Source organism: Capra hircus, chromosome 3 (assembly GCF_001704415.2).
Source record: "Capra hircus breed San Clemente chromosome 3, ASM170441v1, whole genome shotgun sequence".
Classification (NCBI taxonomy): Eukaryota; Metazoa; Chordata; class Mammalia; order Artiodactyla; family Bovidae; genus Capra; species Capra hircus.
Window position 1 is genome coordinate 84997588 of NC_030810.1, and position 13530 is coordinate 85011117.

Genomic DNA, 13530 nt, shown 5'->3' on the forward strand with positions numbered 1-13530 from the left:
TAGAATGTCAAATCTGCTGCCAAATCTTTGATATCTTAAACATGGGCCTCTCATCAATCAACAACAAAGGCCACCTCTCTTGGGACACTCACCAGATCTCTTAAACCTGAACTGATGTGCAAAGTCCCCCAGTTTTCTTCCTCCAAATCCCGCAATGGTTAGCGGAGGGCTCTCTCTGACCTGTAGCCACTCCTCACAGGAGAAGCAGTGAGGTCAGGCATCGTGGTCCATCGTGGGGAGCAGCGTATGGTGGGGAGGGTCACACTCCAGGTGCCACTGAGGGGTTAAAGAGACTAGGGAAATGGCAGAGGGAACAGGCATAAGAAGAGCCTCCCTTGTGATACCCATCAGGATCATGAAATGTACATGGTGACTGGACTTCAGGAGCAAAACGGAAAAGGAGTGAAGCCTCTCTTCTGAGTCTGACAGATGGAAAAAAAATTGTGCAGGTCACAAGGAATCAGGAGTGGGGACAGAGAGAAATACAAGGAAGTGGCTGGCTTTGAGCACCTCAGATCTTAGAAATGGTTCAAGTTCTATAGCCCCTGTGTCTCCTACAGACAAGGAGGCCTCCAATAGCATATGACTTGCATATTGCTCTGCAGTTTTTAGCAGAAGTATAGATCAGATTAATATTACTTGAAAGAATATAGGTGATATGAAAATCAGCCATTCTGCTTGGTTCTCTAAGTTCCATTCAAGCATCAAGTCAGACTACCAAAAAGGCACATATCCAGAAGGACAAAAAGAAACAGCCTGGAAGCATCAGGTTAGGTGTCTATACAACTGCCTTCAAAAAACAGCAACCTCATTTTTGAAGGCTTACTTAAGGAAAAAAATGATATATGACATCAACTTCTAGAACTTCAAAAACTCTAATGCTGCTGGCAGAGAACATGTTTTTCAGTGTCTCCTACCTAAGAATCCACATTGGAATTATCATACTAGCAACATTAGAATTACCATACTAGAAAAGCTTTACCTTTACTAGGATGATAATTCTACTAGTCAATTCTGCTAGTGAAGACTATTACAGTCTTTATCATACCAGTAAAAGTCTCTTTCCCTTGAGGACTGTTGTAATATTTTGCCAGACAGTAAGAATTTCCTAATTCATCGAGGTTTTGTATTTTTTTTTAATTGCCTCTGTTCTCAGGAAACTTAGTAAAATTTCAGATTTACAATAAGAACTATGATTATCCACCATGTGCCCGGCATGATCATGGGTGAGAGTAACAGTAACAAGATCCCTGCCCTCTTGGTGTTTTTAGTCCACTAGAAGAACAGCCAGGAAACACACAGATTTAATAGTGATGCCATGAACCCAAGGGCCCAGGCAACTCAGCCTTGGGACATCAAATATAAACAAACCAAATTAGACCAATGGCAATTTCATTCTTTTCTTAACATTTCAAAGAATGCCAAAAGGACTATGATTCACAGTCTATGGAAATGCATTTCAAAAGTCCCTTTTCCCCTCGCCAAAACCCTGAGACCCCATAACTATTCCAGAGCCTCACTCACCCAAAACCTAAAACTTTCCATTCCCAGACCCATGAAGATTTCTTTTCCCCTTGTCCCAGCACTATCCATTGTAATTCAATTTAGCTTCTCTTCTAATAAGCAATAAAGAATCCTTATTCTTTAGGAGGAGAAAATATAGGCAAAATAGGGCAGGGAGGTAATAGACATCTTTAACAAGGAGGAGATTTCAGGTCTACAAATGCTACACTTAGATAGTTTTTGTCTGACCATATAATTATGATTGTGAGAGAAGACTAGTGGGGGTAAGGTTACTCATTTAGCATAGTGGTCAGAAGAGATCTCTCTCACAAAGTGATATTTAAAGCCAAGATCGGTAGGATAAAGAAGCAGCTACTCAAGGAGCTAGTGGAAAGACTGTCCTGGTAAGGAAACCTCACAGTTGAATGCCTGAGGTCTGTGCATATTCTCCAAAAACTGAAACACACTTAATCTGGCTACAGGAAACAGGTGTGAGTTGTGGCTGAAGAGATGGGTAGTATAAAACACCATGCAGGGCCTTCTGAGATCCTGGTAAAAATTTTGATAGTATACGAAGTGCCATAAATAGCTAATAATGGATCTTAAGTAGGGCAGGACACAGCAGATTACCCTGGAAGCTTCTTGAAAAAGGGACTGATAAGGAGCTGTCAGGGAATGCAGAAGCTAATCAGAGACATGGAAGGCTTAAACCAGGGAGGTAAGGGTGAAGATTAAAAGCAAGAGGTCAACTTTCATCTGCAGAGACTGGTGAGAAATTGACTACATGTGGAGGGGAAAGGCAAATCTTGACCTTCCATCTAATTATACATGAATAGATGGGATTGGGAGGAAGAGACTATTTGGATAGAAATATCAAGAGTTCGGTCTTGAAATTCAATCCATTATATATTAACTGAACATTATTGCATTTAGAAGCTACAGTAATTAAATTCAACTGCAATAGCTCTCTCAGTGCTATATGTCCAGGGCTTCCAACGGTGTCTGGCAACAAGGCAAGGTGCTCAATAAATATTTGGAGAATAAATGCAATTTCCTTTGATAATTACCCCTCTGGTATTCAGAATATCTGAGCAATACCTTTAGATTAAAACTAATTATATGGGATAAAATATAATTTTCTACTTAAAATGTGAAAAACATATGCATTGCTTTCATAGTCAAACTCCAAAAAGTGAATTTCAAGAAAATGTTCTTGTTTAGGGGAGCCAGAATTTGAGGAAATGCTTTGAAACACTGTTCTGTGTGACCTCTGATTATCTAAATTTATCTTTTTAATTCCATGGCATGTGTGCTTTTTATGGTGAGTGACCTCAAATTCCTTCTGGAAGTAAATGGGGAATAAATTAGAAGGACACACTGTGGCTCAGATTAAACTCGACTGGTGGAGTTTCGTGGATAGAGTTTTACCCCTGCTCCCACCCCACACAGGAGAACGCTGCCTTTCCGGGGTTCATCCTGGGAAATGAAACTTGGGGCTGTCCCCCACAGATGACAATGAAGCCTGGTCCCAGAGCCCCTCCCCAGCTCCAGAATTTCCATACACCCTCTTCCTTCATTTCTGCTCACTCCCATTAGTCTTAGCATTCAACAGATACGTACCGTGGGCCCATCTATTAGCAGACATTACTGGTCCCTATGTTATTTTTCCTTAGATGAGCCACGTGGCACTGTGACTGGCATATGGCACACAGTGAAGAAATCTTAGATAGTATGGTGATCATGTCATATGCATCTTCCAGGGGGCTTTCCTTATTCAAGGGAGTAAACATAAATTGCTAGAATTTCAAAAACTGGGTCAAGTCAGAAGAAATTGCAGGCAAAAGGATCTTTCCATTCCCTTCAATTAAGTGTTACAGAGGCTGGTTCAGAATCTACCACTTGCTACCATATGCAATGCATTTTCCCTCATTCTACTTTTTCTTTCTTTAACTCTTCCTTTTAAAAGTCTTCTTATTCTATTATTGAATTCTTTTATATCATATTTTACCCAACTTGGACTTATTTCTGGAACATGTAAGGACACTGTGTGATCCTCCGATTCCTAGTCACAGTGGGAAAAAAAAAAAAAAGAAAAAAAGAAAGAAACCTGGCTCCAGTTTTAGATAACAGGATTTGAGTCCGGGTGCTTATTTTAGCACTTCCTGGATAAAGAAAATGCTGTGAACTAAGATCCTGAACCCTATTGTAAATGATACAGCATTGAACTTGTACAAATGTGCTGAAATACTCCAGCGATTGCTCGTTCCCTGAGCTACAAAATGAGTATGACAGGGTTTATTAATGTAAATCTACCAGGAGAACACATTAAAAACATTTGATTTAAGGGATTTGGGGAAAACATGTCCAGAGCTTCCTAACACCTTGTATTTATCTGTTTACTTATTTATGGCTGTGCCAGGTCTTCGTCACTGTGCACGGTCTCCCTCTAGTTGCAGCGCACAGGCTTTGCACTGCAGCGGCTGCTCCTGTGTTGCAGCACAGCCTCTAGAGCACTGGGCTCAGTAGCTGTGGTGCACGGGCTTAGCTGCCCCACGCATGTGGGGTCTGCCTGGACCAGGGATCGAATCAGTGTCCTCTGTATTGGCAGGTGGATTCTTTACCAGTGCATCATCAAGCAAGTGCAGCTTTCTAACAATATTTTTAACATGGCTATGGGCAGTGTTCACATCTGCACTTACTGACATTATTGGGAAAACTAGCTTAAGCTAATAAATACATTTGCCATCCTAATGCACACATAACTAAGTGGAACTGTGTGAGAGAGTGACAGCCCTTTTGGAAATAAGAATAAATAAGGTGTATCAATCAGGCTTCTAAAGATCTAAATGGATTTTTCAGAGTGGGATCCCAAGAACTATAGCTCTCGAACATTATTTGATTCAAAAACTGCTTCACCAATCTCAAGAGCAATCGGCCCTGCTACCACATCTCACAGGAGAAAAAAAGAAAAAAAATTTCCTTCTTCCTGCCCTATCCAAGTGGGTCACTGCTGCTTTTCTCTCTGTGAAGTCTTTCTTCCGGAGGTTTGCCAAGTTCTGCTGTGGTCCACTGCATATTTTAAATGTTGGAAGTGGCTATGGCCAAAGAAGGTCAGAAAATCTGACTTCTGAGTGGGCTTGGGGAAGTGCTAGGGAAAGACAGATGCTGCGATTTAGGTCAGCTCTGGGGAGATGACTTGTGTTTACCAGATACTGTTTATTGGTGTTCGTGCTTTTCTATGATCCTTTTTAATATTCTAAATTAAGAGCAGTATTTTAAACTCCCTAAAGGTGATTTGCAATTTTTTAAAATAAAAATGATCCAATAATCCTATAAACAGCAGAGCTGCCATCCTCTGTAAATAGAACTGGCAAGCATTTCATCAGTCTTAAAATATCACCTCCTTTGATTTCCTGCAACCCCCCCACCAATGCCTCCCTCCCCCAAGTTCCTTAAAACAACACTCCAGAATGCTGTAGGGGGACTTACAGGACCCCTGTTAATGCCAAGATACTTGAAGAAATGGTCTGTGTCAAGACACAAGGCTTGCTGTTTATCATGTATTATCAAGAAGGCTGCAGGACTTCTTAGTTTTCTTTTTTTCTCCATGGCTTACAGAATAAGAGTACTAGAACTTTAGATAATGGGTAAAATAGAAAAATTTGAGCCATAAGCAAAATTTTAAGCCCAGACTTACCTAGATTATTCTACGTTTCTGACTGAGCACAAGACAAGCAAGACCTGTCTTACAAAGCTGGAAGCAGGGCTTTCCTGCATAACAAGCTTCAAAAGAGAAGGGGGGAAATAAAATAATGGACCATTCTGATGCTCGAATAAAATCCTAATTTTATTTTGCTTAATTTTAATTCACATGCCATATGCGGCATAATCTCTGCTTAAGGAAGCCCTCAACTTTGAGCAGTTTTCAAGAAAAGGTATCATCTGCATGGGCAGCCAGGGATACTCTGGAATGAAAATAGTCATGATGGATGTTTAATTACATTGCTGAGGTGCATAGATGACGCTCACAGTAAAGACTTCCACCCAGCTTCCCTGTGTGTGATGCAGCCATCTTGCTTGTGGTAAAACAATTTCAGTTTAGTTCAGTCACTCAGTTGTGTCCGACTCTTTGTGACCCCATGAATCGCAGCACGCCAGGCCTCCCTGCTCATCACCAATTCCCGGAGTTCACTCAGACTCACGTCCATCAAGTCGGTGATGCCATCCAGCTATCTCATCCTCTGTCGTCCCCTTCTCCTCCTGCCCCCAATCCCTCCCAGCATCAGAGTCTTTTCCAATGAGTCAACTCTTTGCATGAGGTGGCCAGAGTACTGGAGTTTCAGCTTTAGCATCATTCCTTCCAAAGAAATCCCAGGGCTGATCTCCTTCAGAATGGACTGGTTGGATCTCCTTGCAGTCCAAGGGACTCTCAAGAGTCTTCTCCAACACCACAGTTCAAAAGCATCAGTTCTTCGGCACTCAGCCTTCTTCACAGTCCAACTCTCACATCCATACATGACCACTGGAAAAACCATAGCCTTGACTAGACGGACCTTTGTTGGCAAAGTAATGTCTTCGCTTTTCAATATGCTATTTAGGTTGGTCATAACTTTTCTTCCAAGGAGTAACTCCAAACCCTTCCTGCATGTATACACCTTTAAGGCAGGGACTGAGAGTCGCCTATAAGTACTCACTTCTCCTTACTTTCATAATTGGAGAAGCCTGGTTCATAGCCAAGCTTACTCCTGCCCAGAATGAAGACTGCATTTTCTAGACCGCCTTGTCAGATATGGCCACATGACTAAGTTCTGGCCAGTATTATTTAACAAAAGTGTATGGTGTTTCTTCATGGGATCCTTGAAAGTGAGGATCACCTTTTGCTGCCTAGAATGTAGATTTTATAGCTGGAGCTCCAGGTATCTTAGACAACAAAGTTTGAACACTGAGGACAGAAGCCAGGCAGACAATGGCAGAGCAGGAAGATCTGAGCCTGGCTTCCCGACAATACCCAGAGAGCCAGTATCCCACCCCTGTCCTCCTACCCCAGGTCCCCTTCCAGGAAGAAAAGAGATAAGCACCCGTCTTGTTGAGTCTCATGTATCCAGAGTTTAGCTGTCTGATTGATTTACAGCAAGTGAACAAAATATTAAGTGATACACCTATCAATACAGTCCAAGGAGCCTGCTGACTCTGGATAACAAATTTAACGTTTCTCCTCTGCAGAAATTCCTTCACTCATGTAAAGATTAAACAAGCAGAACCCATAAGAAAATACCAGCATAGCATCCTTCCCACAAGAGCAAAGGGGTGTTAAGGTCAACTCTGCCTTTGCACATAATCAGCAACCCCACATCCTGCCACCCCAGTTCCAACTGCTCAAGTCCAAATACTGCCTATCACTTGAAACCTCTCTAGAACAGCACACTTGGTTTATAATGTAGCCCACAGCTCATCAGAGAATGGGCGGAGGTCACCAACTACATCACTTGTGCTCCGAACCAGAGAGGTCCCTATACAATAGTCATTTTATGGATGCATGCAAATACTAAGATCTTTTAATTACTATAATCAATAACAATACATTAAAAAAAAACTATAATAGTATACTGAAAGATGTATTCTGATACTGTAAGTCCCTAGGGGTATAGGGATACGAAATACAAAGCAATATTAAATAACAGTGGTAACAACAGATAATGCTTGCTATTCACACCATATCCTGCTGTTGTACTATCTGGCCACCATACTGCTTGACACATAGTATCTGGAATTCAAAATATCATTATTCTTATTTTACAAAGGAGGAAACTGAGGCTCTGAGAGGTTAAATAAATTGGCTAAGACTATGCAGCCAGTTCCTGACAAGGGTTATTGCTGAACCCAGAATTGCCTATAAGGTTAAAATTATTTTAGCTGCACAATCTTATCTTTCAGAATTTTAGAGATAATAACCCAAGGAAAATTTCTATTTTTCTCACTTAAGAACTGCAATAAAATATTCTAATCTTATCTCCATTTTATATCAATATAAGCATTTCCAAAAACAAAGGAAAAAGCAAACAAAAAATCCAATAGAATTTGTCTGCAAAAGGTAAATTATGTTAGAATGCAAATGAAGCAAATCACAAAAGTGTTTTTCCTTAATTTCACCTTCTGCTACCAGTTTCAATTTCAGGGTGACCTATATGTTTCCATAACAAGAGTCATTATACACCTTTTAATCCATGAACCTCAAAACTGAAAGAAAACTCCTATAATGACATATTCTTGTATAATTACATCTCTGCATGCTATTCCCTTTGAAACAGGTCTGATTTATTTCCTACCTCTTTGTTGAGCCTCCACTTTAATAAAAGGAAAAATCACTGAGAAAAATTAGGCCCTGAAAGCATTCATTGAATATGTCAAGCAATTTACCCAGAATTCAAAAAAGAAATAAGTTAAAAACAAACAGGAGGAACAAACTAATCTGTTTAAAATGAGATTTTTGCATGTATGAATATGTGTGTGTGTGTGTGTGTGTGTGTGTGTGTGTGTGTGTATGGGGGGGTATTTCTACTTAAAGACATATACAAAACATGGCAATTACATTAAAAGTTTATCAGTAGAATAATTAAAATTTTCAGAAGCTGCTGAAAGCTAAGGAATTAAAATACACCCATGAGAAGAAAGTCAAACAGAAGGCTGGAGCTCCCTCTTTCTTTTTTTTGAAGAAATTCACCGAGCCATCTCTCCTAGGAGACCAAAGTCATCCAGCTGACAGCCCAGCAGCATAGCGCTCAGGCTCAGCATTTCCACTCCTCTGTACACAAGCTACAAACATGATAGTACGTTTATTGGCAGCTCACTGTTCATAAGAGACTTATGCAGTAGAAAAAAAGCACTTTTAAAAGGAGAAATACTCACAAAGCCATTTCAAACTGTTCCAGCCATTTTTTCTTTAAATCTTTTGTTTTGCAATAAAATTCTAACCCATTTTGTCCTTGGATATGGATGAGGTAGAAGCCATAAGACCACTGTTAAAATTAATATTCCTCAGGTTAATAGATATCATTCATCAGTAACATTGTGTTTTTCAAATCATTAAAATACCTCCATAATCATCCACAAAACCTCTCCTAACATTATCATCAAACTGTGAACGATCAAGATTATTGTAGTCAACTTCTTATCTATAACAATTGCTATGCCAATGCATTTTGTTGCCATGTTCATCAAGGCATTAGAGAGGATCATACCACCTGTGGCCCTGTCTAATTAGTTCTCAAAGAGGCTTGTCTCTAATTAATCTCTAGAAACAAAAAGACCTGGATCAATGAGCCACCTCTCACATTACTGTAGCTCAGTTGGTAAAGAATCTACCTGCAATGCAGGAGACCCTGGTCGATTCCTGGGTCAGTAAGATTCCCGGGAGAAGGGATAGGCTACCCACTCCAACATTCTTGGGCTTCCCTTGTGACTCAACTGGTAAAGAATCCACCTGCAATCCGGGTGACCTGGGTTCAATCCCTGGGTTGGGAAGATCCCCTGCGGTAAGGGAAAGGCTACCCACTCCAGTATTCTGGCCTGGAGAATTCCACAGACTGTATAGCCCATGGGGTCACTAAGAGTTGGACACGACCGAGTAACTTTCACTTTCACATTACTGTATTAGCATACGTTTCTTGAATAGTCAAAGTTATAAGTAAATTACAGTTGTTCATTTCCAAGAATTTACCTTTTTATTTTCTTTATCAGTTGTAGGATTGTTGGCTATTTTGTACTGCTGAAGATCTATTATTTCCTTCATTTCATAGTTATCACCTTTCCTTTTACATACAATCACTGCCAAATCAAATAAGAAGATATGCCTGAAAGAGAGTGAGCAAGAGAGACTGATTTATTTAAATAGCTTGGAAGAACGTGTGTTAATTCTTCTGAGGTAAAATTTAACTTATCCCGTGAGTTAAAGACAAAGACAGTGTTACACACTGAAAGAATGAGCCGCGTGTCCTGGCACTGCCCTTTCCTAAATGAACAACCCTGCTGTACCTCAGTTTCCACAGGTAAAAACCAGGCAAAATCATAACAAGAATAACATGCACACTGCAGGGTCGCTGCCAGGAACAATTAAGTCATAAAGCACTGTTCATGAACCAGCACTTTTTCCTTCCAGTTTAAAAGATAAACACCCATGGGAAAATATTAATGACAACAATAGCGGTTAACGTCTACCCTTGTTACTAGGTGTGGGCTAGATTGCCTTGAGAAGGATTCATCCCTTCCACAAAGATGGCTCACTTAATTTAAATCCACAGGACCATCTCGTGAGGTAGGTATTATCGTCACCGCCATTTTATCGAGGAGGAAGCCGAGGCTCGGAGAAGCTAGATAACTTTCTCAGGATCACACTGCTAGTGGCTGCAAAGCCGGACTCACTCTTGGGTCTACTCGTGGAACCTGTGCTTTGCCCTAGATACTGTTCCTATGTTTTAAGGACAACTTGAAATACAAACTGAGTGGTGCATGACCTCAATGTGAGCTACAGAAATCATGGTTAAATCTACACCTTGGTATTTCTCTTCTATCTTATTAAAAGCAATGTAATTGAGGGAGAAAACAAATCTTATAAATCCTATCATCCAATACCAACACTTGCATCTTTTTGAAAACTCTCAGTCAGTGATTAACACATATACATTGTGATAATGAGACATTCACACAGCCTTATTACTTGCATCACTTTCAAAGACTATTTTCTGGGAGAGGCTAAAAGGATGTGTCTCTCCTGAGACCTACCTTTAGAGCCCGGGTGTCAAGGTGGATGCAAGAGTGATGCTGCCCCCTACTGGTTAACTTTCTATTCTCCCAAAGTTCCAGAAAATGGCCATTTCAACCAAATACATCACTTTAACAACCACATACATATAGATAATTAGGGACACCAGGCAAGCTGACTAATCTTTAAGGAATACACCTACATATTTCCCTCAAGAAAATCTCACTAAATGGCCCTTATTTGGACCTCATTCTTAAGACATGTTGTATTACTCTTAGTTCTTTTATAATGCATACCAGAAAGTAAAATTAAACAATTGTGTTTTTATGGTATCTGTCTACTATTATTTTATTGCTACTCTCATTTTAATGTGTACTTTTCTACTCTAGCTGACATTCTAGATTTTTCTTTTCCTTCTGAAGAACTGAAACTTAGGGAAATCAACAGATACCAGAACAAAGAAGGGAATACCTAACATGCCCATAGAAATTAAAAAGCCATAGATTGGTCTCTTCCCTTATTTTCATTCATTTATTTCACTCCTTTATCCTAAAGGAAACATCCTTAAGATTTTCTCAATCTCCTGATACTAACAACTTGTTTTGAAAATAAGCACCGATCCTTCTCACCTTTCTTGTTTTGTATGTTTGTCTAGAGTGGTTATTCGAATTTCACCATCTCCCTGAGGTCGTCCAAAAAGCAAAACGGGTTGGTTCTAAAATAGGAAATGGACATGTCTCAGTTTTTCATAATCACATAAAGACAGAAATAAATATTAGCGAGGATATTTTCTAGGCACAACTTCCTTAGAGCAAATTTTATCATTTTACTTTTTTAGCACATTTACTCTAAAAAGCTCAGGTCTGTATGATACACTTTCAAAAACAACCTGTCCATGTTCACCCCAGCAGGCATACTGAAGACATTAATTAATTTTACTTACAACCCTGATAGAGAAGTTAGCTACCAAAAGAGAGAATTAACTGGAATAATGCAAATCACAAGAAAGTTACAACTGATACTTACTGAGCATCCACTATGTGCTAGCCACTGTAATAAGTACAGGACAGAATGATATAGACCCTGCCCTCATGAAACATACTGCCCACGGGGTGACAAATATTCACCGAAATATATAGTCATAAACGTGTGATTGCATGAAGGAAGAGCAGAAGCAGCATGCGTAGCTGGAGGACCTAATTTTGTCTAGGGAGTCAAGGACGACTTCCTTGAGGCTAAGATATCAAAAAATGAAAAGTCCTGACTTATGATTAAAAATAATAAGCCATTTCCCCAGAGGCAGACAATAAGAAGTTTTAAGTATTTATGAGCACCTAATCTACAAGGTGCTAAAGGATAAAAGAACCGATTGAAAATATCAGTAACATAAATAGGATTATATTCTAATAAAAAAGATATGTAATTAAGTGTACAATAAAAAAGTATAAAGATTAATGTTTCCTATGAAAATTCCTTTTTTTTTTTTTTTTTTTTTTTGCCGAAACAGAAAATTCCATCTTAAAATTCACATGAAATCACAAAGGATCCTTAATAGGTAAAACAATCATAAAAAAGGTCAAAGTTAGGGTCTCATACTTCCTGATTTCAAAACTTATTACAAAACTATGGTAATCCAAACAGGGTGGAACTGGCATAAACACAGACATCTAAATCAATGTAATACAACAGAACATCCAGAAATAAGGCTTCATATACAGGTCAAATGATTTTTGACAAAAGTGCCAACACCATCTGGTGGAGGACAGGAGAGCCTTTTCAACGAACAGTGCTGGGGACACTGGATATGCACACGCAGAAGAATGAAGTCTGGCCCTTATACTGTTTTCAAAAACTAACTCAAAATGAATCAAAGAGCTAAAAATACAAGAAGAAAACACAGGGGAAAAGGTTTATGATGCTGGATTTAGTGATGGCTTCTTAGGACACCAGAAGCGCAGGCAACAAAAGGAAAGGGGGACTTCATCAAAATTTAGAATTTTGTGCAAATAACACTATTAACAGATTGAAAAGGCAACCCACAGGATGGGAGAAAATATTTACAAACAAAAGTGTGGTAAGTATTGATACTCAATAATTCATAAAGACAGAAGGTAGAATGGTGGTTGCCTGGGGCTGGGAGGCAGGCAGGGTGAAGAACCAGTGTACAGTTTAAAAGGGTAAATTTAATATTTTTGCCACAATGAAAACAGCTATCTGGGCAATGTGCTATGGAATTATAAAGAAAAAGGGAAATGGCAGATTAGGGAGATAATCTTTTTTTTTTAATTGGACATCAAAGAAATTTGATAGGAAATTATGAAAACAGATATTCTGGGCTTTGACAACATTATAATAAAGGCATAACTATAAAAATGTATGGCAGGGACTTCTCAGGCAGTCCAGTAGGTTAAGACTCCACCCTTCCAATACAGGTGGGACAAGTTCAATCCCTGGTCAGGAACTATTAATAAGATCCCACGTGCCGTGTCACCAAACACACACACACAAAAGAAATGAAGACAAAAGACCAGGTGCAAATCAGAGACCTTACAATGCAGTAGGACAGCTGCAATGTAAAGTATGTGGGCAGTCATTAGCTGGATGAGTTTAGGAATACAGATTAAGGCCAAATCATTGAGGACCTTAAATATCCATGTTAAGGAATGTTGACTGAATCCTGAAGGTAACAAAATTCTGACAAGTTTGGGAAAGCAAGCGAATGGAGAAATCCACATTTTGGAAACACAGCTACGGGAAGAGGTAATTAGAGGCCACTGTGATTGGAAAGGTGGCAGACGGAGTCCTGAAAAGGGGAAAGGGCTGTATGTGTGGAAAGAAAGACACAGACCAAGGCTGTTTCAGAAAAAGAAGTAATAAAACTGCCCTACCAAGGAAAGTATCTTAAATCCACTCACTTATCTGTTTTCTCTACCCACAGCCTTAACCAGGCTTCCATCATATCTCTCCTGAAATCATCTCAACAACTTGCTGACTGGTCTGCCTGATGAAAGAGTTTTCCTGACACATAAATCAGACCGTGAAACCCTCTGGTAAGAGCCTCTCACTAGCTTCCTGCTGCAATCCCTCAGTGCCTTGTCCTCCAAGGCTGCGGGGTGCAGTTCTCCGGTCCTCCTCCGTCACTTCAGGGCCCATCCTTCTTCCTTTCACTCTCAATTTCCAGCCTCTCTTGTCTTGCAGCAGCTTCTTCTTTTTTGTAATCTTTAACTTTTTGGCTATGCCACACAGCATGTGGGGTCTTAGTTCCCCAC

At 39.8% G+C, this 13530-nt stretch overlaps 1 protein-coding gene across 1 annotated transcript in view; it reads right to left on the minus strand.

Annotated features, from left to right (window-relative positions):
• The window catches only part of VAV3 (vav guanine nucleotide exchange factor 3), a 429462-nt gene that overhangs the window by 193199 nt on the left and 222733 nt on the right, over nucleotides 1-13530 (minus strand). Inside the window, exons 13-15 of the mRNA XM_005678013.3 lie at nucleotides 10891-10976; nucleotides 9221-9353; nucleotides 8410-8519 (exon numbers count right to left, since the gene is read on the minus strand). Coding sequence (XP_005678070.1) covers nucleotides 8410-8519; nucleotides 9221-9353; nucleotides 10891-10976 — 329 coding nt within the window. The remainder of the gene's footprint in view (nucleotides 1-8409; nucleotides 8520-9220; nucleotides 9354-10890; nucleotides 10977-13530) is intronic.